The sequence below is a fragment of the Hoplias malabaricus genome, chromosome 18, assembly GCF_029633855.1.
Source record: "Hoplias malabaricus isolate fHopMal1 chromosome 18, fHopMal1.hap1, whole genome shotgun sequence".
NCBI lineage: Eukaryota > Metazoa > Chordata > Actinopteri > Characiformes > Erythrinidae > Hoplias > Hoplias malabaricus.
Window position 1 is genome coordinate 1,133,632 of NC_089817.1, and position 26,500 is coordinate 1,160,131.

General features: G+C 42.3%; 3 protein-coding genes across 5 annotated transcripts in view; all 3 read right to left on the reverse strand.

Moving 5' to 3' along the window:
• LOC136675244 (oxysterol-binding protein 2-like) overlaps positions 1–4,594 on the reverse strand; it is a 28,534-nt gene extending 23,940 nt beyond the window's left edge. Inside the window, exons 1-2 of the mRNA XM_066651700.1 lie at positions 4,325–4,594; positions 911–1,116 (exon numbers count right to left, since the gene is read on the reverse strand). Of these exons, the coding sequence (XP_066507797.1) occupies positions 911–1,116; positions 4,325–4,485 (367 nt within the window). The 5' untranslated portion in view covers positions 4,486–4,594. The remainder of the gene's footprint in view (positions 1–910; positions 1,117–4,324) is intronic.
• A 2,232-nt stretch (positions 4,595–6,826) lies between these two features.
• Positions 6,827–19,194, reverse strand: ewsr1a (EWS RNA-binding protein 1a). 2 transcript variants are annotated; one of them, XM_066651245.1, is made up of 16 exons: positions 18,893–19,194; positions 17,888–17,924; positions 17,716–17,767; positions 17,455–17,593; positions 16,710–16,920; positions 15,836–16,140; positions 14,669–14,858; positions 11,483–11,520; positions 10,705–10,722; positions 10,504–10,619; positions 9,303–9,432; positions 8,794–8,913; positions 8,555–8,696; positions 8,235–8,329; positions 7,652–7,886; positions 6,827–7,233 (listed from the first exon to the last, which is right to left on the reverse strand). In XM_066651245.1, exons 1-16 carry the CDS (start codon positions 18,906–18,908, stop codon positions 7,194–7,196), a joined length of 1,884 nt encoding a protein of 627 aa, XP_066507342.1. In that variant the 5' UTR covers positions 18,909–19,194; the 3' UTR covers positions 6,827–7,193. The 2 variants fall into 2 exon arrangements, with proteins under 2 accessions (XP_066507342.1, XP_066507341.1); XM_066651244.1 differs by having other exon boundaries at positions 15,827–16,140; positions 18,893–19,193.
• Positions 19,195–20,544: 1,350 nt separating this feature from the next.
• The window catches only part of atp6v0a2a (ATPase H+ transporting V0 subunit a2a), a 28,833-nt gene continuing 22,877 nt past the window's right edge, over positions 20,545–26,500 (reverse strand). The window contains exons 14-20 of one of the 2 annotated variants that reach the window (XM_066651247.1): positions 25,315–25,433; positions 24,799–25,009; positions 24,349–24,468; positions 23,888–23,998; positions 23,663–23,780; positions 22,153–22,324; positions 20,545–21,223 (exon numbers count right to left, since the gene is read on the reverse strand). In XM_066651247.1, coding sequence (XP_066507344.1) covers positions 21,121–21,223; positions 22,153–22,324; positions 23,663–23,780; positions 23,888–23,998; positions 24,349–24,468; positions 24,799–25,009; positions 25,315–25,433 — 954 coding nt within the window. In that variant the 3' untranslated portion in view covers positions 20,545–21,120. Of the gene's footprint in view, positions 21,224–22,152; positions 22,325–23,662; positions 23,781–23,887; positions 23,999–24,342; positions 24,469–24,798; positions 25,010–25,314; positions 25,434–26,500 lie in introns of both variants that reach the window. The other variant, XM_066651246.1, reaches the window with a different exon arrangement.

Here is a 26,500-nt window from a genome sequence, read left to right on the forward strand (position 1 = left end):
GAACATAGTTACTATACAGTTATATCTCTACGGTTTATTGTTCAGAACGTACACTCCTCTTAAATCTGACTAGAAATACAGACACATCTGTGATGCCTCAGCTGCTTCCCAGCTTCAAACCCTTAACGCTATAAATAACACGCTTCATCACAGAGCAGGGCTTTGAGGAAACAACTACAGACGCAGCAGCACTTTTCCTGTGAACAGTTCACCTGCAGCAGTGAGCGCTGTCTATTTAAAAAACACCCTGACACTGCTACAGTGGGGTTACATCAATCACCCAACAGGCCTCGTTTCTCCACTCACTGTCCATTCTCTCAGCTCCACTGACCACACAACAGCACTCTGTAGTTCTACAGTTACCGACTGTAGTCCATCTGTTGCTCTGCATACTTTGTTACCCCCCTTCCCCCTGTTCCTCAGCGCTCAGGACCCCCACAGAGCAGGTGTGATGTGGTGGTGGATCATTCTCAGCGCTGCAGTGACACTGACGTGGTGGTGGTGTGTTAGTGTGTGTTGTGCTGGTGTAGAGTGGATCAGACACAGCAGTGCTGCTGGAGTTTTTAAACCCCTCAGTGTCTGGACCGAGAACAGTCCACCGACCAAAAACATCCAGCCGACAGCGTCCTGTGTCACTGATGAAGGACTAGAGGACGAGCGACACACACTGTGCAGCGACAGATGAGCTACTGTCTCTGACTCTACATCTACAAGGTGGACCAACGAGGGAGGAGTGTCTCACAGAGTGGACAGAGAGTGGACACAGGGTTTAAAAAAGTGTGGTCTCTCCATTTTTAAAAGGCGACTCGTGTGCCTTCAAGGCTTTAGTGGGTTTGCACAAACCAAGGGTGCAAGGATGCAAGTATGAATAATGAGACAGAGCCCTGGACCCTGAGGATGGAGCCCTCACCTGATTGGTGCATCATCTGAGTGGCGTTTGCTTTGGCCTGTTGCAAAGCCGATACCCAGCGTTGAGTCTCTGCCTCCGAGCCAGCCTTTAGGTGATAGCTCCGCCCCCCACTCGTCAGCACCAGGTGACTGGTGTCTCCTACTTCGATGTGCACTGTTGCCATGGAGATTGTCCCCCGACAGGTGTGTGCCATTTCAGCTTGAGTCCTGAAGATGAACACAAACAATAAAGAGGAGCAATTAAGTTCCTCCCACAGCCGTTATACTGACACCTAGTGGCCCCGGCGCCTCAGAGATTCTGTACCGAACATTACTTTAAACATTAATTTAAATATTACTTTAAACATTACTTTGAACATTACTTTAAACATTACTTTAAACATGGCTTTAAAGATTAATTTCAACTTTAAACATTACTTTAAATGTGGCTTTAAACATTACTTTAAACATGGCTTTAAACATTACTTTCAACTTTAAACATTACTTTAAATATACTTTCAACGTTCAACATTACTTTCAACATTACTTTCAACTTTGAACATTACTTTAAATGTGGCTTTAAACATTACTTTAAACATTACTTTCAACTTTAAACATTACTTTAAACATTACTTTCAACTTTAAACATTACTTTAAATATTACTTTAAACGTGGCTTTGAACATTACTTTAAACATTACTTTCAATGTTGAACATTACTTTAAACATTACTTTAAACATGGCTTTAAACATTACTTTCAACTTTAAACATTACTTTAAATATTACTTTCAACGTTCAACATTACTTTGAACATTACTTTAAACATGGCTTTAAACATTACTTTAAACATAGCTTTAAACATTACTTTCAACATTACTTAAAACATTACTTTAAACATGGCTTTAAACATTACTTTAAACGTTACTTTAAACATTACTTAAAACATTACTTTAAACATGGCTTTAAACATTACTTTAAACGTTACTTAAAACATTACTTAAAATGTGGCTTTAAACATTACTTGAAACATTACTTTAAACATGGTTGTGTGAACATTACTTTAAACATTACTTTCAACATTACTTTAAAGATTACTTTAAACATTACTTTAAACAATACTTTAAACGTGGCTTCAAACATTACTTTCAACATTACTTAAAACATTACTTTAAACATGGCTTTAGACATTACTTTAAACAATACTTTAAACGTGGCTTCAAACTTTACTTTCAACATTATTTAAAACATTACTTTAAACATAGCTTTAAACATTACTTTCAACATTACTTTCAACTTTAAACATTACTTTCAACATTACTTTCAACTTTAAACATTACTTTAAACATTACTTTCAACTTTAAACATTACTTTAAACATTACTTTCAGCGTTGAACATTACTTTAAACATTGCTTTAAACATGGCGTTAAACATTACTTTAAACATGGCGTTAAACATTACTTTAAACATGGCGTTAAACATTACTTTAAACATTATTTTAAACATGGCGTTAAACATTACTTTAAACATTACTTTAAACGTTACTTTAAACATGGCTTGAAACATTACTTTAAACATTACTTTCAACATGGTTTCAACATTACTTTAAACATTACTTTACACATTACTTTAAACATTACTTTAAACATGGCGTTAAACATTACTTTAAACATTACTTTAAACGTGGCTTTAAACATTACTCTAAACATTACTCTAACATTACTTCCAACATGGCTTCAAGCATTACTTTAAACAATACTTTAAACGTGGCTTCAAACATTACTTTCAACATTACTTAAAACATTACTTTAAACATGGCTTTAAACATTACTTTAAACGTTACTTTAAACATTACTTAAAACATTACTTTAAACATGGCTTTAAACATTACTTTAAACGTTACTTTAAACATTACTTAAAACATTACTTAAAATGTGGCTTTAAACATTACTTGAAACATTACTTTGAACATTACTTTCAACATTACTTTAAAGATTACTTTAAACATTACTTTAAACATTACTTTCAACATTACTTTAAACATGGCCGACCCGTGGAGTGAAGGCAGGTTATTAATTAACGATTATGTTTGTGGGTTTCATTCAGTTACCTGCACCAGTAATATCAGATGTGATTGATTACCTGTAATAATATCTATTATTGATTACCTGTAATATTATATATTATTGATTACCTGTAATAATATCTGTTATTGATTACCTGTAATATTATCTATTATTGATTACCTGTAATATTATCTGGTATTGATTACCTGTAATAATATCTGTTATTGATCACCTGTAATATCATCTATTATTAATCACCTGTAATATTATCTGTTATTGATCACCTGTAATATTATCTGTTATTGATTACCTGTAATATTATCTATTATTGATTACCTGTAATAATATCTGTTATTGATCACCTGTAATATCATCTATTATTAATCACCTGTAATATTATCTGTTATTGATCACCTGTAATATTATGTTATTGATTACCTGTAATATTATCTATTATTGATTACCTGTAATAATATCTGTTATTGATTACCTGTAATATTATCTATTATTGATTACCTGTAATAATATCTGTTATTGATCACCTGTAATATCATCTATTATTAATCACCTGTAATATTATCTGTTATTGATCACCTGTAATATTATGTTATTGATTACCTGTAATATTATCTATTATTGATTACCTGTAATAATATCTGTTATTGATTACCTGTAATATTATCTATTATTGATTACCTGTAATAATATCTGTTATTGATCACCTGTAATATCATCTATTATTAATCACCTGTAATATTATCTGTTATTGATCACCTGTAATATTATCTGTTATTGATTACCTGTGATATTATCTATTATTGATTACCTGTGATATTATCTATTATTGATTACCTGTAATAATATCTGTTATTGATCACCTGTAATATCATCTATTATTAATCACCTGTAATATTATCTGTTATTGATCACCTGTAATATCATCTATTATTAATCACCTGTAATATCATCTATTATTAATCACCTGTAATATTATCTGTTATTGATTACCTGTGATATTATCTATTATTGATTACCTGTAATAATATCTATTATTGATTACCTGTGATATTATCTATTATTGATTACCTGTAATAATATCTGTTATTGATCACCTGTAATATCATCTATTATTAATCACCTGTAATATTATCTGTTATTGATCACCTGTAATATCATCTATTATTAATCACCTGTAATATCATCTATTATTAATCACCTGTAATATTATCTGTTATTGATTACCTGTGATATTATCTATTATTGATTACCTGTAATAATATCTATTATTGATTACCTGTGATATTATCTATTATTGATTACCTGTAATAATATCTATTATTGATTACCTGTGATATTATCTATTATTGATTACCTGTAATACGAAAGGAGGCCGTTGCTGAGGACGAACCACCGGCGCTGGTAGCCCTTCAGGTAATTTGTCCATTTGAGGAGCCATCCCCGGTGCGCGTCCAAGGCGGGCGAGTGGCCTGCGGAGGACGTGGGCGAGGGCACGACTTTCACGTGTCCGTTCATTTCCGCGTGAGCTCCACGGGCAGCCGCGCGTGGTGACGCTGTGAAAAAGTGAAAGATCCGGAGGCTACACGCACCACATGCTGCAGCACCTGCATCAGGCAACAACGCAACCCCGCTGCAACACTGCCTCTCTCTCTCTCTCTCTCTCTCACACACACACACACACACACACACACTCTCTCTATCTGCCCTCCTCCGGGGGCAAAACCTCCCGGAACGTGGGGGGAACACGGCGCAATGACGTCGATAATTTCTGTAACGTGACGTAAAAACAACCTTCATTTCTATTTCTATATCAGTGTAAAACGTTACATTAAATGTTATAACCGCAGAATGGCTCTTGTTTAATCGACGTTTCGTTACTGAAAATACGAGAGTTTGAAGTCAGAAGGTAAAACGTAAAACGCTTATTTTCCAGTGATAATAATAATGGTGTATGAGCTGCTGCTGTGGTCCAACATCGTCCACACGAGGGCGACAAAGTGACCTCCAAACCCCATTCACCCCCATTAACCCTTTAATATCCACAGGCTGGAACGTTTTAAGGGCCTTTGTAAGACCTTATTTTCTACTATTTCCCACTTATAAGAAACACACTAAAGCCATAACCTGCTACAAGAGAACCTCCTGTTTAAGACCCAACCAAAGAGAGGACCCTGAGACCTATATTAATGTAAACTTCTACTACATCAGAACAGTCTTTTCTTTAAAGGAACACTAGGTAGTGTTTTTATCTAAAAATCATTGTGATGCGCCACTGAGCTGTAACAGGGAAAACAGAGCTACTCCAAGCTCAGCACTGCAGAAACTGCACTATGTAACTTTTGATGGAGAGTAGGACACCCCCACGACTGAAGAGTGCTGTAAAAATGATTGGCTAAACAGCAAATATGTGCAAATAAGCTGTGACATCTCAAACAATGCAGAAGAGTCAGCCATTAGAGTTGCACAATACCATGTGAATTAACAGTAATTATGGGAATTAACAGTAAACCTAGGGTGACCAGATGATGTCCTCTTTTACCCGGACATGTCCTCTTTTTTAGACTTTAAAAAATGTCCGGGCGGAATTTCACAAACGTCCGGCATTTTGTTTTTCTAGCGCTTACATAGAACTTCGAGAAGTTTCCTTCACAAACTAGTCCCGCCGTCCCCTACTCCGATTGGTTCGCTTGAGTGAGAAGGGGGCGTGGTGAAGTAGCCTAAAGTCTTCTGATTGGACGGTCTGACTGTAGAGCTACCGTTATTGGTCGATAACCTTCTCTGTAAACATTTAATTGGTCAGTCTGCACGTCAGTAGTCCTTGTTTACCTCAGGCAAAGCTCATGTACCCACCCTCAGCTCGAGCAGCTGTGCCGAAACGGAAATGTAAGTTCTCGGATGAATTAAAAAAGAAATTCCCATGTTTTGTGTAACAACTAAAGGTGTAAAGGGCTATACACCACCTGCACTGTTCAGTCCTCCATCACATTTACAGAATGTGTCCAAATCATTTCTAGAAACCTGACACTCACCTACTGAAAGCACACATTTGGACCAAAGCACTACTTAAAGTCAGATACGTTCTGACGAGGTTCATATTTTTTATTGACAGCAATAGCACTGAAACATTTAAGCAACTGTTAAATCAAGGAGTTATCTCACAGTTGCTTGCTCTTGTAAATCAGAAAAGCCCAATGAGCAATTTCATTTAAGAGAATAATTTACCAAGAGGTTAGCTAACCGAGGCTAGCCTCAACTTGTTTCTGTAACCAAGAATTATTACTTATTTAACATTTTGAAGACCATTAGCGTTAGTCCTTTTAAATTCACTTTATTCAACAGAAGATTGTCACGTGCATCATCTGAAGCGTGGGGATATTTCACACCAGTTAATGTGGATAGAATGTTTTTGTGTAAATTTTGTGGAAAGAGGTCAATTTTGAAAGACACTTTTTGTGGGGGCAGTTGTGTTCTTGTGATTTAACCTTTGTTTGTTCAATGAAAGAATAAAGCATTTATATAGTTCTGCTAGCAACTGTGTCAGTTTTTATTATTTCTTCATGTCTACGTTGACAAATAAACAGTACATTGATTATAGTGTATTATATAGTTCCTTTAAATTATCCAATATTTCCTATTAATTCCAGTAAATTCCCAAAGTTCCCAACATTTCCATGGAAAGTTAACATTTTGTAATATTTCCAAAGTTCAAGGAAAGTTACCGGTAATTTACTGGAAATTTATTGGAACCCTACACACCCCCTTTGCCACCCTACAGAACCCCTTACAGAACCCTCTACAGAACCCCTAACTCTTCGCAGCACTAAGAGTAAAAATAAAAAACTCAGAGCGTGTTTTTTTTCATTTATTATTTAATTCAACACTTTTATAAGGGAATGATGGCAGGTAAAGCAAAAAAAAAAAATAGGGAGTTGCCTTGAAAAAGAAACACACACAAAATAGCTTTGTTCCACGATAAACATCTTCCACAACTGCAGTCTGTACATTGAACAGCATGCAAGGCGTCTGACCGACAGCTCCTGACCTGAACGAAGAGCTCACACAGATAAATGAACGAAAAAATAACCTAAAACGAACAAAATCTTAAAAATGAAATAAAAAGGTGACTAAGGACTACTTTCAGAGCAGCCACTCTCCTCCCTACTCCTTATAAATATGGAACTGCACGTTTTAAAATCTGAAAAGTGGGGAATTAGTGAGGTTTCTCAGTACGGTCTCTCCCTCCTCTCCTGGCGATGCTCTCCCCTGAGGAAAGAAGAGGAAGCTTAAGTAAAGAAGAGAAGCAAAAATCAAACAAACATTCCGTTTATTCGTCAATTCCCTTTTGTTTGTTTTGCATAAATAAAGGGAAACATGAAAAATATAATTTTTTAAAATAGTAATCTGAGCACCACCACCTGCACAGGTTCATTCTGTTTCAGAGAACCTGTTTGGAGTGGCTCTGTGTTGTTGTGGTTCACCTGCGTGCCCACTAGAGGTCGCCTTGACCCTTGCACTGGTGAGGATTCAGGGCGTGTGCCCTTAGACCGCGAGGGAGGTCAGCAACAACAACACAGAGCTGTCACAATCAGGGCTGTAGTGGGTCCAGATCCCAGGGTGGACATAGGCTCCTTCAAATTCCCTTCTATATAAAGATCATCATAGAACAAAGCTTTGTACTCACTTCATGTCCATTTTGCCCGGTGGGCCCATTCCCCTTCCCCTTCGTCCCATGTCATCCATGGGCGGTCCGCCTCTGCCCCTGCCGCCGAAACCACCTCTGTCCATCCCCCTTCCACCTCTGAACCCGCCGCGATCTCCTCCTCTTCCTCCACGGAAACCTCCGGGTCCTCCCGGTCCGCCGCGGTCCATTCCTCGACCCCCTCGCATCCCACCGGGACCGCCACGGCCTCGCTCACCTACGCACAGCAAGAGAAGACTATAACATCCACAAAACGGGAATCACCAGTGAGTGCAGCTGATCCCTATCCAACTTTGGGACTGCTTCACCTCTTACAAAAGGGAGGAACGTGTGTAAGTATCAGGGCCTAGAAAGACAGAGTCTGGGGGAATTCACAGGGTTAAAAACCTGCTAGATTTAGGGTCATTAGAAAACGCAATCATCATCCACACTGCTGAGTATCGTCAGTAGCACAGCTCCTCCACAGTCGGCATGGTTAAAGGGTTCCCCACTCCAGCACCGTTCTCTAAAACAATAATGAAACAGTGAACAGTCTCAAGAGAAAGAACTGAAATGCTACCAGTACCTGGAGGGAAGGGTGGTGGGCCGAAGCCCTCGGGTTTGGGAGCTTTACACTGGTTACACTCCATCCGCCACGCAAAGTTCTGGTTCCCACATCCACTATTAGAATACAAACAACACTCCGTGTCAGACGCAGTCAGGAAGCATTTCACAAAGGAGATGATGTTATAGGAATATGAGAGTGTCAGGTCTCTCTAGAAACTTCATGGTATTATTCTGAACACATTGTGGACATTACTTCAACTCCTTCCCCGATGTTTAAAGAGCGTTTTGGGGGAGCTGTGCTGTGCTGTGTGTAAAATGCACTAGGTGTTGATGTCTTACGCATTGGGACACTGCCAGTCTCCTGCCCTCTGCTGCATGTTTCCTCCAGTGGGGCCGCCCCGGTTCATACCCCTCGGCCCTCCACGGGGCACGAATCCCCCCCGCTCTCCTCCACGGCCCATTCCTCCACGACCCATCATCCCTGCAGTCAGGAGATAGCCTCAGAAAAACATGTACACTCATATTCATAAAAACTTCACCCTAACTCTATTAAACAGTTCCTTAGGGGAACACCGCACCTCCTCGCCCCATCATTCCTCCACGGTCTCCCCTCATGGGCATTCCACCTCTCATCATCCCCATTATGGGCTTCCGGCGAGCCATCGACACCTTCAGCTTCTTCCCCTGGAAGTCTTTACCTGGTGCAGAACAAGGAAAAGAGACCGATCACCAAACTATTTAAATGACTGAATGAAATGAAGTTTAAACCACATTTGGTTTTAGGACAAAGCTGTTTATGATTCAGGCCAAAAATCATCGGCACACATCGATTTAACTGTAGTCTGAAGGTAAATCTGCACCGATCAGAGCTTTCCCTGAGCCAACCATTGATTTCACACAGTGCTGAAGCAGGAAAAGGCACAGCGTCCCTTCCCCAAACATCAGAGTGTTTCTCTATATGAAGATACTGAAGAGTGGGGAATCTCTTCAAATAAGAAGTCTATCGTACGTACGCATCCTTCCTCAGGTGACATTCAAGGCACAGTGTAATACACACAGGAGAAGTAGCTCACGTAAACAACCGTACCATCAAACCACTCCACAGCTGCCTTAGCAGACGGAGGCTCCTCGTACGAGAGGGTGGCATCACCCTTGGGTTTCCCCGTCTCTTTGTCGGTGTAGATGTTCACAGCAGGAAGTCCAGTTCGCTTGTTTATCTGCAGAAAAGTCAAGACAGAAATGCACTGTTCAGAACTATTCTATTTTACAGTGAAATAAGAACAAACACAGTATAAACCCTGCACTCTTCAACACAATCATTCACTACGGTTCGTTACAACAACGCAGATCAATCCACTCAAAGAACAAGCTGTGCTCGTGACATTAGACTGAGCTGAAACATCACTTGGACCAGGATTAGAGCCAGGGTCCGGTGAACATGGCTCCAGGAACCGTAACCAGCAGCTGAGACTTCGGAGCTGTCCCGATGTGTTTAAATAAATATACGCAAACTTATAAACCAGCCTTTAATCATCACAACACGACCAAAACTTATATCAGGATATAGTTCTTAATTTGGGTGAATATAGATATCGATTCAGACCTCATTACGGACAAAATAAGCCACAGAAAACGGCCAAAAACAAGAAACACCTCCAGGCTTTATTATTGTTATTATTTTTATATTACGTTCAAAACTGAGTGCACTGAGCTGCTGGCGGTGCCACGTCATGAACGTCAGTCAGTGGCAGATGCTGTAAATGTGTTCTGAAAGTTTTTTAAAAAATCATACTGTTAATGAAACATTTTATATTGCGATATACATTTGATTTCGAAGTACAGGGGGTCCTCGACTTACGACGTTGATCCGTTCCTACGTCACGTCGCAAACCGGTGTAAGTTGGAACATGCGTACACACTGTACGTAAATAACATACTGTAAGCACTGATCCTATCCTCACACCTATCCTCCACGGTCCCGAGCCGCGTAACAGCGTATTCTTCCGCCGCGCCGCGCACACCACACACGAAGTTCACGTCACGACGCAAAAACCACTTACGTCGAAACAAGGCTTTATACAGTAAATGGGAGATGTGTCGTAACCCGAGGACCTCCTGTACTGTCCTGCCCTGTTTTCAATAAGAACAGACACAAGTCCCAACACAGTTCAGCCTGTAGTCTCTGTCTTAGATAGATGCCACCATGAGGAAGACAATAAAGAGCATTAATCCGCTGGTTTCATGACCAGTCCATAACTAACGGTACACCACCCACGCAGACGTCTCACCCGGATTATGCCACTGTGCTTGAAAAACTCAGCCACTTCATCCAGCGTAGCGTTCTCCGTCAGACCCGTGATGTAAATGGTGCTGTTCTCAGAGTCGTCCTGCTCCTCCGGGGCTCCTTAAACACACACACACACACACCATGTAAACCCTACAGAGGACACAGAACGTCTCACAAATGACCCAAGAGTAACAGCCCTTACCCATTTCTGAATCAGGTCCTGGATTTCAGAGGTTAAAGGAGGAGAGGGAGAGAGAGAGAGAGAAGTTAGTCTGCGTGTCTGACTTTCGAGCACCTGACAAAACCGTGCTACCAACTCCAGGTAAAAGATCTCCCAGGTAAAACCATGTCTCTGGCACACTTGCTTCTCTGAACAGTCAAAGACAGAGAGGAATAAAAGGATACCGTTGTGTTTTTTTACCACAAAGTGCTTCGATTATCAAATGGATGTTAGCACTTGAACCTATTTGTAAAGAGTCTATTCAAAGCACCGTTTACATAAATCTATCCTTGGTTTTGTTTTGCGCAAGTGTGCCACAAATAGCAAAATATGTTAAAAACCACTGTAAACCAGGGCCCCAAATAGGACTCATACCTTCATTTCATATTGAAATACAAGGCAATAAACACTGGCATCGTGACCTGTGGTCATTTACCATTAAACCTTAAATACATTTGAAAATCCCTGACTGAAGGAGTCTTTTCTTTTTTGCCATGTTTCTTTGTTTAAAACCCACATTGTTTTTAACTGAATGTTTTATTGTAAACCAAAGGATAATCATTCTGTAAAAACCCTTAGTAAATTCTAGCCGGCAGACTCTGTCTTTACATGGCTTTTTTCTTCCCCCAAAGTGAAAAAACGAAACTGTCCCCTCAGTAATAACAAATAATCCATGAAAAGGTGGAAGCACGAAGTTAAAAGAAAATATAAATTAGTTTGAAAGCTAGTGTATGGTCTTGTAATTCTCATTCAAACTTACCACCAGGCTTAATGAAGCCACCTCTGTCTCCAGCGATGCTGGGGGAATAAGCGGAGATATGAAGGCGATGTACCCTTTAAACAGCCACTTCAGTGCCACAAAAGTGGGGGGTATGAGGGAAACTGTACAGTTCTGGCTCTAAAGACCCCCCCCCAACCCCCAAAAAGGCCCCTAACCCCACCTCTAGTTACAGTAAATCAGACTAAACATTCACTGGGGGCAGTAGTAATGACAAGTGTTTTCCTGTGGCTTAATAAAGTATTTTACACGTGTGGCTATGTTCTGAATAATAATAATAATAATAATAAACAGGGGGATTCTTTATTATCACAGGGGTGGAAAACCCCAATACGTCTTATACACATACACACAAAAGGGGGGTGTAATTGTTTCAGATGCAGTCCAGCTGTAGCAGCCAAATCATCAAAAATTGCCCACTGTAGCTTTAAACTCTCTGACACTAGGCTCAGAAACTAGCATTTAGCAGCGAAGCTAGGTCAGCTGGCAGCACACACTAATGAAAATAAATAAATAAATTCCAAATAAGTTGTGGCTGCATCTGAAACAATCTGCTTTTACAAAACACTGAATACATGCACTTTGTCAAATGAAAAAACAAAAACACACCAGAAATACACCATGTGTTTACAGATGTTTAAGAGAATATTTACACAAAGTTAAAATGCTATCAAACACATGTTCAAAGTTACCGTTACAGTTTTTTTTTTTTTTTTAAGTTAAAAATAAACACACAACACTTTTCTTGTCATCCCCCATCAAAGGCGTTAAAAGACACGTGAACCATCTCTCTCCTCTTTAAATGACGCCACCAACTCTTTTTGTCCCCATTTGAAAAGGCTGCCGGGCCCAGACTGAACTGAGTAGCGGAACTGTAAATGTATTGCTGTGTTAACATGGCTCTCACTTTGTTACCTGCAGCGTATAAATGCGACAAAGCATGTTAAAGAAAAACGACTCATTCACTTCACAAGAGACAAATATGATCATCATAAATCATAGAAATATGAATATTATTAATACTAGTAGAATAGTATTCCCATTACTCATGTGGGAAAGAGAAAATGGATGCAGTGTATTCGTAGAAAAAAAAATGAAGCGGGAGAATCCTCTCTTAAAGGAACACTGGGTAAGATTTGGTATTTTTTTGCACCTGGGCTCCCCCCACTTTTACAGCACTGTACTACAATGAAGGGGAAGGTGAGGGGATCCTTTCCTACCCTCCTCCAAGTTACATAGTGCAGCTTCTGCTGTGCTGAGCCTGGAGTAGCAACGACAGAGGCTCTGTTTTCCCTACTGCAGCTCAGTGGAGCGTCACGGTGATTTTGAAGCGGTAAAGTGTTCCTTTAAATGTCTGTCTTTTCTACTTTAAGAGCTGCTTAAATAATCAGGAGCTCAAATTAAAACAAGTAATTGAAGAGTTTCTTCCAAAATGCATTAACAGGTCATTGGAATAGGTATTATATACATTATCATATGTTATAATTACTGCTTTATAAAGCCTAACATCAATTATAAACGTACAGGGGTTGGACAGTGAAAGTGAAACACCTGTCATTGTAGTGTGGGAGGTGTCATGGCTAAATTGGAGCAGCCTGGTGGACAATCTTCATTAACTCCACACTGCACCAGTAAGACCATGTGCATCCAATGGTTCAAACACTGTGTCCTGAAGGCGGTGCCGTGTATCAGGACGACAACGCACCAATACACACAGCGAGACTGGTGAAAGACTGGTTTGATGAACATGAAAGTGAAGTTGAACATCTCCCATGGCCTGCACAGTCACCAGATCTAAATATTATTGAGACGCTTTGGGGTGTTTTGGAGGAGCGAGTCAGGAAACGTTTTCCTCCACCAGCATCACGTAGAGACCTGGCCACTATCCTGCAAGAAGAATTGCTTCAAATCCCTCTGACCACTGTGCAGGACTTGTGTACGTCATTCCCAAGACCAACTGACGCTGTATCGGCCGCAAAAGGAGGCCCTACACCACACTAATACATTACTGTGGTCTAAAACCAGGTGTTTCACTTTCATTGTCCGACCCGTGTGTATCACTTATAAACTTTTGACAAATGCATTTTGGAAGCTCTTCAGCCGCTCCCTGAAGCAGTACAAATCAAAAATTTAAAAAACACTGCATTCACTTTCATATGCCACCTTTATCTCAAACAATGTTATTATCAATAAACCCTTGGGGAATGAAACCATTAGCTTTTAAAAACCTCAAGTGTTTAATTTTGACCAAAATAGTTTTGCCTTTTTCATACCCTTAATCTGGAGGGGAAACACTATAAAACATTGTCTTTGACTTCACCTACGCGCGAGTAAAGTAACAACACGCTTTATTCAATCTAAAAAGAAAAAGAAAGAAAGGAAAATAAAGGCTTTAAAAAGCCCAGTGATTCAAACCATTACACATTATATTGAAATTCACCTGTCAAATAAATAAGGTGATCCACCCAGACGTCTAGTGACTCAGTTACATCCGAGAGGCCGTCTGACCTTTATTTTTCTCCAGACCTTATTACAAACACTGAGAATGATTTCCACCTTTGACTCAGCATCAGCCCCTGAGCTTTAAGAGCAAAAAGCCACGTTTCTTACTCGAGTTATATTTTCCCCTCCGTATAAATCACTCAAATACTAAAACCATGGATTAATCAGATGTTTAAAATATGAATTGGATAAACCATGAAATAGATCTGCTTTAAAAGTCGTACCAATCGAGTAAATATCTCTGTAATCGATAAGAGGCAAACTTTAATTTTGTGAAAACCCTAAAAGTAAACAGGTTTGTCTCAGACTGTCTTGGTTTTCCCCAGAGTAACCTCTTACCTTCGGCCATGTTGCTGAGGGCTGAGAGCAGTAACACTACGTCTGTCTGCTCTGATATTCCTGCTAATATTGGAACAAGTCTTAAGTTTTAAAGTTGTTCTGCTCTGTATCTGTTCTTCGCTTTTAATGCATTGGAACCAACCTGCCCCTGTCCTTTTAGTCGACCGAAATTTAACACTAATCTTGCTTTAGATCAATAACATTTCTTTTGGCATTAATATCAAAACCCGCTGGTGAGGCTCTCAGCCCTTTATGGCCGTTCACAGCTCCTGCAAGAGATAAATTGGTGCAGAAAAACGTTCTGAAAACGCACACACTTGCACTTACCCCATGCCTCCGCGGCCCATGCCCCCACGCATTCCTCCTCCTCCTCTCATCATGCCTCGGTCAAACCCACCACGACCACGTCCGCGATTCTCCCCCCCTCCCATTCCTCTGCCCTCTCCGGGACCACTGTAACCACCGGACTCCGGGCCTGAGAATCCACCGCCGTTCTGGTGGTCCTGCCTATAACTCCCTGCAAGAAGAAAACACAACGCTCAACAATCCAAATACTCCACGTCCAAAGTTCTCAGAATAACAATAAGTACTGATAACATATAAATTCAGAATTACTGCACAACAGACGCAAGCCCAATTTATGCACACGCTTCGAGCTTACACCATGGGCAATGTGTTGACGCGACCCCTACCCCGTAGTCTATGGCGTAGCCTGACACGCACCTTCAACGATTCTGATTGGTCAGTAGTCAGACAGACATTGTTTATGTTGAACCAAAAAGAACAGGACAATGAACTCCTCTCCTGCGATTTGTTGAACAAAAGAGAAATATGGACGTCTCTCGAAAAAAAATAACAATGAGAAGAGGAACCACCCGGGAAACGGTGCCAGTTTTGTATTTATTCCTTTCCTGGCAGCATATGTACAATATGCCCTGTCCCAAACAACGACCTACTCCCTGTGTTTGAGATTCAGACCTAGTGGCGTGGCGGTGTAATTACAGAGCGACGCAGACACCAGCGCTGAAGTATAAATGTGTTTAGCAGAATACAATTTGAAGGACAAGTTCTAGATGAACATTTCATCTAGTGTACAACCTTTAGTAGAACTATAAATAGTCACTTCACCATCATTGTAAACATGTTTTTTCTAAAGATTCATGCATTAAACGTTTGTTTATAGAACAGATTACTTTAGAGAACAGATTCAAACAAGTTGGGGACCCTCTTTTCCACTAGTGAACATAGCTCTGAGGTCTTAGTGTAGTGTCTGTATAAAACAAGGATCAAACACCACCACACTGTTCTCCCTCGTCTAAACAGCATCGAGAACCAAGTACCCCATGTGGACAAATGTAGGATCACAAGCACTAAATAGATGTGTTTTACCACATGTTTTGTTTATGTATTAAAATAAACACCACAAGAATGTGTTAACAACAAAAAACTACCGCACTGTAAACATGCTCATAACCCAAGACTCACCATACTGACCCGGAGGTTTGTAGTCGCCCTGACCGTATCCTCCTCCACTGCTGCCCTGTTGGCCGTACTGGCCCGTAGGAGGCTGGCCGTAGGACCCAGCAGGAGGAGCATAGCTGGAGGGAGGAGCCTGCTGCTGCTGAGGAGGAGCTTGTTGTTGATATCCACCCTGCTGGCTGTAGGAGCTCTGCTGACCATATCCTTGCTGACCCTGGTAACCTCCCTGCTGCTGCTGCTGAGTGTAGGACCCTTGCTGCTGAGGCTGGGAATAGGAGCTCTGCTCGTAGCTGGAAGGCTGCTGGCCGGTGGAGCTGTAACTGAGAAGATCAAACAAGATGAATATGCAAATGTGCCACAAAGTTATTAAGAGAACCCTCTGCTTGAACAGGGTCCTGCGTTCGCTGAGTGAGTGTGAGGACACGACAGCTGCCATGACACTTATTAGTTGTATGCTCAATATGGACAGCAGCGTCCGAGCGCAGGGTGTTTAGGAACAGGGAGGCACCCAGGTACAAGCTGAGCCCTGTGTCCTGTCTCACCTCCAACTGTTTTGGCCGTGCTCACAGCCACACCCATTTTGTGAGAAGAAGAGAAATGCAAAACCCTGAGTGTCCGGGGCTTTAGTTAAATCTGAAAGGTGAGTCAGTGAGTGAGTAAACAAAGTAGCTCTGAAAGTACCCTGACTGCCAGTAATTCTTGTCTACCTGCCTGCTCTCCATCAACTGCCTCTGGCGGTTATGTTTCATTGATGTGTAGCCATGTTTTTAATTCTTGTTTACTCAAGCATACCTACCCAGAACTGTCGAACACTAACGTGCTCGCTGTACCGTTACATTTGCCTTGTTCATGAACATTTTTAATCAATCCCAGGACTCTCTGTAAGTACCTGGGAGGTGCAGAAGATGCAGGCTGTTGTCCGTATCCAGGATAAGCTGCCTGAGTCCCGTAGCTGGTTTGACCACCATACGAGGCCTGGTTACTGCTCGAAGAAGAAGAAGCAGCAGCAGCAGCAGAGGAGGCATCGTAGCCACTGGCTCCATAGCCCTGCACAGGTTGACTGTAGCCCTGTGAGCTGGTCGGGGCAGCGTTGTACCCACCTAGACATGTGGAGAAAAGATCAATTAGATATAAGCTGTGCACACGTATTCTATTTTAGACAGTTTAATAAAGCCCTTGTGTTTTGTTATTATACAAAGTGAAGTGAGAATATTACACATCTGCAGTTCACTCCGACCCAAGCCCACAACGATGAGAAGCGAGGAGCAGAAGCTCTGGTTTTTAACCGCTTTCGCTCTTTTCTCTGTTTACTGTGCTCTTATTTCTCCATGCTAGCTGTGCGTTCTTTTTCCACCGATTTAACCACGCACTCTCCGGTAAATGACGGTTCAGTGCTGTGGCTGCGCTATCAGGCGAGGGGTTGGGGCAATTCTAAACAACTTGTTTTATCCAGTTTTCTCATTAGCCTGCCCAAATGAAACTGAATGCTTGGCCTTATTTCACAATTTGTGGGTCGTTAAAGTGCACAGCTCCAAATAATCGTGGGGTCAGTGCCCTTAATTAGCTCAGAATTTATCTTTAATGATTCCCCTCTGGTTTTCCATTTATAATTTGGTTAAAGAGGAGCGACTCACCGCTGGCTGGTGGCTGTTGTCCATAAGAAGATCCGTAAGCCTGTTGGCTGTAGCTTCCAGACGAGCTGCTGGTCTGAGAGTAGGCTGAATCGGCCGGCTGAGTGTATGAACCGTATCCCTGCTGCTGACCATAGGACTGCTACACACAGAAAAACCAGCAACGTATCATCTCATTAAGATTTAAACTCAGGCTGGGGTCGTTTAGACATTACATTCATAGACCACATTAACATTAACTGATTAAAGCCAGGATCATCTGACCTGGGCACCTTGTCCATAGGCCTGTGAGGGCTGGGCGGCGTAAGAGCTGTACCTAAAACGAACAAAAATAAATATATTGTATCCAGTAATGGCAGAAGTAATATACAATAGAGTCCAATTTATAAAACACTTTTAATGTAATAATATAAAATAATAAAAATGAAAGGTATACCCTTGTTGTCCTCCTGCCTGTCCATAACTGTTATAATCTGTAACAATAAACAAGCACGGTTTGTTATTTGAAATGTTTTATTATTATTTTCCCCGCGGTTCTCTGTGTGTATTTGATTTCTATATGCTGCAAATATGTTTTAAATATACAGAGAAAATTGTTTCCATTTACAAAATATCGTGTTTTATTTGTTTATTTAATTTGAAGCGTCTCCCGAGCAGGACGCCGTAGAAAGCAGTAACGTCATGGCGGCATCATCCCCCCACTGAGGTTTTCGGCAATAATCAGTAATGTTTTTAAAGTTCGGTTGATATTACGATGGCTCCAGGAGTGGATTAAACCCCAGAAACAGCCACTTAGGGTTTAATTCAGCACATGAATCTAAATCAGGTCAAGTGTGTGTTTTTTTCCTCCAGCTCTGACCAACCGCAGCCGAATACACAAAGGGTCATTAAATGTAACCTAACTGTGTGTTCAGTTAATATGGAAATGAATATATACAGAGACAGACTGAACCGTGTATAAACTGACACTGTAAAACATATATATTTATGTATAATAACTAAAGCCATTTCGGGTACGTTAACCCTTCACTGGTTAAAAAAAAAACCGTCTTCTCGAACGAATCCTACTTTCCACCTTAAGAAGATACCGGCGCCCAATGCCACAACTGCGGAATTTAAGGTGGAACAGATAATTCGAATAACATGCCGAACACAGATGGCTCTAATGTCTTAACACATAGCTTCTGTTGATCACTTCTGGGTCAATATGTAAAAAAAAACCTTATGAAAAACGCAAATATTGCGAGTTTTGAGGTTCGTCTTTTCAATAGATAACAGTAAAATGGCGATATTTCCCGCCCACTTCTTTATCTATTTTACACGGTTAACTGACCATAAGAGAGGGTGAATCGGCTAAATACATCTCAAAAAACAATATTCCACAAATACCCTACATTCTAGACACAAGGACAGCTTTATTTTTGTAAATGTTAATCGTTACCTGCCGCAGACGCCATTTCGCGTGCTCTCTGTTTGCGGTGGAGTCGACTCCTGGTGAATCGATTCTTCGACTCTGAGTTCTATACAACGGTCAGCCAGAACATTAAAGCCACTGTCTAGGAACCACAGTTTGGGTGATTTGTGTTTTTCAACATTCAACACATCAGTGGATGGTGCTCAACGCCCCTGGTTCACAGCTGGACTGAGAATAGCCCACCAACCAAACATATCAGGCCGGCAGTGCCCTGTGAAGGAGTAGGGTAGGCCCAAGGAGGGCAGACTGTGCAGCAACAGACGAGCTTCAGTGTCTGACTTTACATCTACAAGGTGGATCAACAAAAGTAGGCGTGCAGACAGGGCACAGGGTTTAAAGACTCCAGCAGCACTGCTGTGTCTGATCCACTCTACACCACCACCACGTCAGTGTCACTGCAGCGCTGAGAATGATCCACCACCACATCACACCTGCTCTGTGGGGGTCCTGAAGACATTCATTCAAGAACAGGGTGAATAACAGATGGACTACAGTCTGTAATGGCAGGGATTCAGAGTGTGGGACTATACCAGTGTATTGTAGTATGATACAAATGACGTTAGCACCTAATATCTCCTTGGTGCTGTATTACCTGCTTCAAATGAATGACTGAAAAAAACTAACAGCCATTGCTTAAATGAAGAGGACTCGAGGAGTCGACTCTAGAAAAGCCAGAGTCAGAGGCATCGCCAGCCTAGACTCGAGCTGCGCATGCGCGATATCAGACACACATAAGTGGTCCTAAAACGGTACAACCTAGCGTTGAAACCTTCTATTTTGGCATTAGACAAACGTTATTCTCTATTGTACGATTTTCACCATATAATAATCTATATTTACAGTACGACATATTAATATCCCCCTCAAAATGGACTCGTCTTTAATAACATTATCAGAATTAAATGACCCCCTGTTCCCTACGTAGGGAACTACACATTTATGAAACCAGCTTGTGGACTTATACAGTTTTCTTGTAGTGATATGGTGCATAGTGTATGACCTACCTGGGGAGTAGGGAACATTTTCTGCAGCCTTCAATTATTCATTCATTCATTCATTATCTGTAACCCTTATCCAGTTCAGGGTCGTGGTGGGTCCAGAGCCTACCTGGAATCATTGGGCGCAAGACGGGAGGAGCAGGGCAACACACACACACACATTCACTCACACACTCACACCTACGGACAATTTTGAGTCGCCAATCCACCTACCAACGTGTGTTTTTGGAACGTGGGCGGAAACCGGAGGAAACCCATGAGCCTTCAATTAATCATACCTAATTATTAGCGTAATTTACAAAAATAATTCATAATTAACCATGTCTCATTCTTTCTTCTATAAAGGTCCTGGTCAGGGTCCAGTGGCTAACCACAGCAGCAGTCCATCACAGAGCATCACACACTCACAACCGTGGACTGTTTCACACACTCACCCGGTGATTCACACCATTTTACACATTCACCCAGTCACTCACACATTTACAGCTCTGAGCAACATGTGTTTGGACTGAGGGAGGAAACTGGAGCTCCAAAAAATTGATAAATATATAAGCATTATAATATGAATGGAATTTTACAGCCAGTTCAGCAAAGTAACAATGAGAAATGTAACCAGACATCAACTCTATTTTTGCAAATGATGCTTTAATATTGTACTCAATGAAAACTCTATCTAATATGAAAATGATGCTGTATGACACTTTTCCACTTGCAAAAGTTGATCTGCAATATCACAAGTTTTCTTTTCATAATGTGTGCGTGTGCGTGCGGTAGATCCATGGAAGAGAGACACGTTACCAAATATTCTCATTTCTGTGGCATACAAAACTGTATCTTGAAAAATACATATGGCACTTTTGATATCTGATATGATGGAAATGTCTGTGAATAAATAATGAGACTTCTCAAACAGAGGGTGAATCTCTAAATATAAATATAACAGCAGAGCCTTACAGACAGCGTCCTGCCAGACACCAGACGTTAAACGGAGCCAGTGTTGATAGCTAGTTGATATGGAGGTGTCTGTCTAAGGCAGTCAGTGTGGGGTGTGGTGTTTCTGCTAAAAAGAGTCCAAATGGTGAGGAGGGGCTGTGATGAAATGTCCAGCTGCTGCTGAGTGGCTGCGAGGAACAGTGAGGCCTGTAAGTCACAATAAGCCAGAGTGGATTAGGCTCAGGATTCAAATTTTTCCAGTGCTCACAGTAATCCTTCCTGCTCAAAGATGGAGGGAAGCAGGGAGAAATCAAATGGGGCAAATTTAACACCCGTCCCACTGTAGAATTTATTCTGAAACTCCACCCTGCAGAGAGACAGAGAGAGAGACAGAGAGAGAGAGAGAGAGAGAGGGACAGAGAGAGAGAGAGAGAGAGAGGGACAGAGAGAGAGAGAGAGAGAGAGAGACAGAGAGAGAGTGAGAGAGAGAGAGAGGGACAGAGAGAGAGAGAGAGACAGAGAGAGAGAGAGAGAGGGACAGAGAGAGAGAGAGAGAGTGAGAGAGAGAGAGGGACAGAGAGAGAGAGGGACAGAGAGAGAGAGAGAGAGAGAGGGAGAGAGAGAGACAGAGAGAGAGAGAGAGTGAGAGAGAGAGAGAGGGACAGAGAGAGAGAGAGAGAGAGAGAGACAGAGAGAGAGAGAGAGGGACAGAGAGAGGGACAGAGAGAGAGAGAGAGAGAGAGAGAGAGAGAGAGAGACAGAGAGAGAGAGAGAGAGTGAGAGAGAGAGAGAGGGACAGAGAGAGAGAGAGAGAGAGAGGGACAGAGAGAGAGAGAGAGAGACCGAGAGAGAGAGAGAGGGACAGAGAGAGAGAGAGAGACAGAGAGAGAGAGACCGAGAGAGAGAGAGAGAGACAGAGAGAGAGAGACACACAGAGAGAGAGAGAGAGGGACAGAGAGAGAGAGAGAGTGACAGAGAGAGACAGAGTGAGAGAGGGACAGAGAAAGGGAGGGACAGAGAGAGGGAGACAGAGAGTGAGAGGGAGACAGAGAGAGAGAGGGACAGAGAGAGAGAGAGAGAGGGACAGAGAGAGAGAGAGGGAGACAGAGAGACAGAGAGAGTGACAGAGAGAGAGAATGAAATACTAAACCAGTGTATATTTACAGTACTGAGAAAAGTCTCAGGGCTCCTGAGAAAATTGTGTGTAATTAAAAATATATATTTATTGCAGTTTGATGTGTGTGTAACTGTAAATACTGGGCTTCCTTGTGAAAAGATGGTCAGTGTGACATGTACCAATGCAGACGCAGGGCATGCAGGAAGGCAGAGAGTCCCTCCATGATCAGCAGAATAGAGACGGTGAGGAGAGCAAAGAGACTGAAAACAGGGGCAAGAATCAGGACCCCCAACCTGGAGCTGACCCTCAGAGCCACACGCAGAACCATCGCCCACAGCACCTCCGACAGCTCTGACGCACAAACACGGTACAGACAAAATACACGTCAATATCACTGTCGTATATCACCAACAAGGGCACATGGTGTCTCTGACATGAATCACTGAATAGCATCCTTCTGGAGAACGTTATTAATGTGAGTGAGTGTGTACTCTCTATATTTGAATGCTGTTGTTATGTCTGTACTATAGTGTTGGAAAATAATTATAAACATCTCATGAAGCCCTTTTGTTTTACGGGACTCGTGTTATTTAAGTAAGTAAATCATTTTTTAATTAATTCATTAATTCATTCATTGTCTGTAACCCTTATCCAGTTCAGGGTCACGGTGGGTCCAGAGTCTACCTGGAATCATTGGGCGCAAGGTGGGAATGAGGAGGCGCCAGTCCTTCACAGGGCAACACACACACACACACATTCACTCACACACTCACACCTACGGACACTTTTGAGTCGCCAATCCACCTACCAACGTGTGTTTTTAGAGTGTGGGAGGAAACCGGAGCACCCGGAGGAAACCCACGCAGACACAGGGAGAACACACCACACTCCTCACAGACAGTCACCCGGAGGAAACCCACGCAGACACAGGGAGAACACACCACACTCCTCACAGACAGTCACCCGGAGGAAACCCACGCAGACACAGGGAGAACACACCACACTCCTCACAGACAGTCACCCAGAGGAAACCCACGCAGACACAGAGAGAACACACCACACTCCTCACAGACATTCACCCGGAGGAAACCCACGCAGACACAGGGAGAACACACCACACTGCTCACAGTCACCCGGAGGAAACCCACGCAGACACAGGGAGAACACACCACACTCCTCACAGAGAGTCACCCGGAGGAAACCCACGCAGACACAGGGAGAACACACCACACTCCTCACAGACAGTCACCCAGAGGAAACCCACGCAGACACAGGGAGAACACACCACACTCCTCACAGACAGTCACCCGGAGGAAACCCACACAGACACAGGGACAACACACGACACTGCTCACAGACAGTCACCCGGAGGAAACCCACGTAGACACAGGGAGAACACACCACACTCCTCACAGACAGTCACCCGGAGGAAACCCATGCAGACACAGAGAGAACACACCACACTCCTCACAGAGAGTCACCCGGAGGAAACCCACGCAGACACAGGGAGAACACACCACACTGCTCACAGACAGTCACTCGAAGGAAACCCACGCAGACACAGGAAGAACACACCACACTGCTCACAGACAGTCACCCATCTCATCTCTACTGCACAATCGTCACTCCTCAGACCTCATCAGGTAGCTCCAGTTTTCTCAAACTGTGTGTGTGTGTGTGTGTACTGACGAGCATGAGCCAGACTGAGGGCCCACAGGCGGAGATACGATGCCGTGTTGGAGATGCAGCCGAGGCAGTACTCTATAGTGTGAATTGCCTGGTGCAGGAAAATATCTCCGAAATCAAACTGCAGAAGAAGAACACATCAGTGGTTACTTTATTTATAAATGCCTTTTACTTGTGTTTTAACTTCTGTGGAACTTAAATGTTTATAGGTTTCACTGTAAGTCCGACCTCTTTTGGGCTGCTGTCCCGTCCCGAGTGTTCGTCCAGACCTTCCTCCTCGTCGTGGACGATAGACGGAGACAGGTCGTCTTCACTCAGACGGCGAACTCTCTCGTAACCCTGCGAGGAAAATAATACACAACAAGGTTCGGTGACCCACAGTAAACACACAACGATGTTAACACTGCAGAAAGTAATGGAAATATAAAGAATCTTTATATATTTGGAGTTTCAAACACAGCTGCTTTACTGCTAGTGTTTCCTGTTCTATTATTATTATTAACTGTGTGTGTGACTGAGTCCTGTCCAGTGTTTAATCTCATTCACCAGTCACTCCTTGTCGTACCGTTGTATTGTTCATGTTTATGTTTGTGGTGTATTATTTAAAGATGAATTTGCAATGAATTGCACTCTAAATAATCTGTAACTTTGTGTAGCATCAATAATACTGAACAGGCACGTACACACACCCTGTGGATGCCCAAGCTCTTGCTGCCATGATGGAGCCAGTAAAGATACAGGGGTTTCCCCAGCAACAGCACGGGAACACACAGCAGAGCCACAGCCACCAGGAAGATCTGCAGACCCATCTGTTTTACACACACACACACACACACACACACACAGAGTTAATCTGTAATAGACATACACTCACAGACAAATCAGGAAATACATTGTGTAAAAGTCAAAGACTGAGCTAAAAAAAGAGTGAAAACACTTTCTCTCTTTCCCTCTGTCTCTCTCTCTCTCTGTGTCTCTCTTTCTCTCTCTCTCTCTCTCTCTGTGTCTCTCTCTCACTCTCTCTCTTTCCCTCTGTCTCTCTCTCTCTCTCTCTCTCTCTCTGTGTCTCTCTTTCTCTCTCTCTCTCTCTCTCTCTCTCTCTCTCTCTCTCTGTGTCTCTCTCTCACTCTCTCTCTCACCTGTCCAGGGTAGAGCTGTGGGGTGGCACTGCCCTGCATGAGGAACATGCTGATGAAGTGGATGAGAATACTGGGTGCTGTCCTCGACTCCCGGGCAGAAAACGCCAGCCATTTATAAAAGACCATGAACACCAGGTAACCGAACAGACAGAGCAGAAAGAGCAGCTCTGGCAGAAACAGCAGATACAGCTTAAACTTCTGTCTGAAATGCCTGAGAACACCAGAAAACAAGAGCAGTGTGAGTGCAAAAGACAGCTGAACAATCCCAACTGTTCCTTCAACAACACGGTCCTTATCTGAACACACTGCAAAGATTGTCACGCATAATTCATAAATAAATAAACACATTTTGCAGTGTTTCACGGGTCATAAAGAGATTTTAGTCCAGCCAGTGCACTGTGCCCCACTGGGTTTAGAGGTCTGTTACAGTTAAGGGAGAATATTAATGACAAACAGATTTACAGGAATGAAGAAATGGAGAATATAAAATCAAAGTAGAACGTGGTGTTTACTCACAGGTGATTAAAGACACTGAGCACCACACCGAAGCTCATGTGCACAACTCCGATGATGACAGACATCTTCATCTTGTAAGAGTTTAGAAAGGCCAGACGATTCACTGCCATGTTCCAGATCTACAGAGAGAGAGAGAGAGAGAGAGAGAGAGAGAGAGAGAGAGAATGAGAGAGACAGAGAGAGAGAGAGACAGAGAGAGACAGAGAGAATGAGAGAGACAGAGGAAGAGACAGAGAGAGAGAGAGAGAGAGAGAGAGAGACAGAGAGAGAGAGACAGAGAGAGATTTTTTAGATTTTAAACTCACTCACTTTATTTAACAATTAACCAAAAGATATCAATTTAACAAAACCTTAGTCCACATAATAAACATTAAACACACACACACACACAAACACACCATCGCCACACCATTACATTGCCTGATCAGCACACCCCATGTTCAAAAACCAAACCAAACAAAAATACATAATGTCCTTCAGAGTCAAAACACTCAGTCTCTCATCCAGCTCAAAGAGTCTGAATCTCCACCCTGTTTCTCCAACAAATGAGAGTCCAGTGGAGATTCCTCAGACGAGGCTGTCATAGTCCGTGTTAAAAATCCAAAGGGGACAGTCAACTGTGAGCAGTCAATAAAGAGGCAATGGACAGGCTCCGGCTGAGAACAACAGCGCCGGCCTGTCTCCACTTTTCGGACAGTACTCACCCTGGTGGCTGTAGCCCATGTCTGGTGCGCCACCATGAGGCTTCCGTTTCTTAGGGCTGTTGATCTGAAAACAGCACCTACCTCCCGAGTCCAGCAGTGCTCCCACCACACGAACAGTCTGTAAACTCCACTGTGTTGCGCGCGCTGTACACACTGTCGATATCCAGTAATCCAGTCGTCTTTAACATTCTCCTCAGTGTTCACAGGGAAAAGCAGTAGGTATCAGAGATACAGATGTGGCATAAAGACCTGCTCTTCGGAAATAGATAGACTTTTCCCTGTGGTCGTCAGCCACTTCCTGAGTCTGAACCGTCTCTTAGGGGACAGTGTCATGTAGTTCTCATGTTTAGAGGCGTACTGCACAGATTTAATGAACTTTTCAGTGTCAGAGAAGTAGCTTTCTAAGGACACATTCCTCTTGCCTTTAGTGACATTCAAAAACCGGTTAATCTTTGTGAGAGAATACACATCCACTGGGGGGT

Bases quoted from the DNA above. Each gene is read 5' to 3' on its own strand.
- ewsr1a (XM_066651244.1), bottom strand. The intron at 17,768-17,887 runs GTATACCTTTCA...TGTTCGTTTTAG, and splicing joins CAGGCAGGAGGACAACAAGG to GTACAGCTCTTACGCCGCCC. The intron at 16,921-17,454 runs GTGAGTCGCTCC...CCACATGTCTAG, and splicing joins ACAACAGCCACCAGCCAGCG to GTGGGTACAACGCTGCCCCG.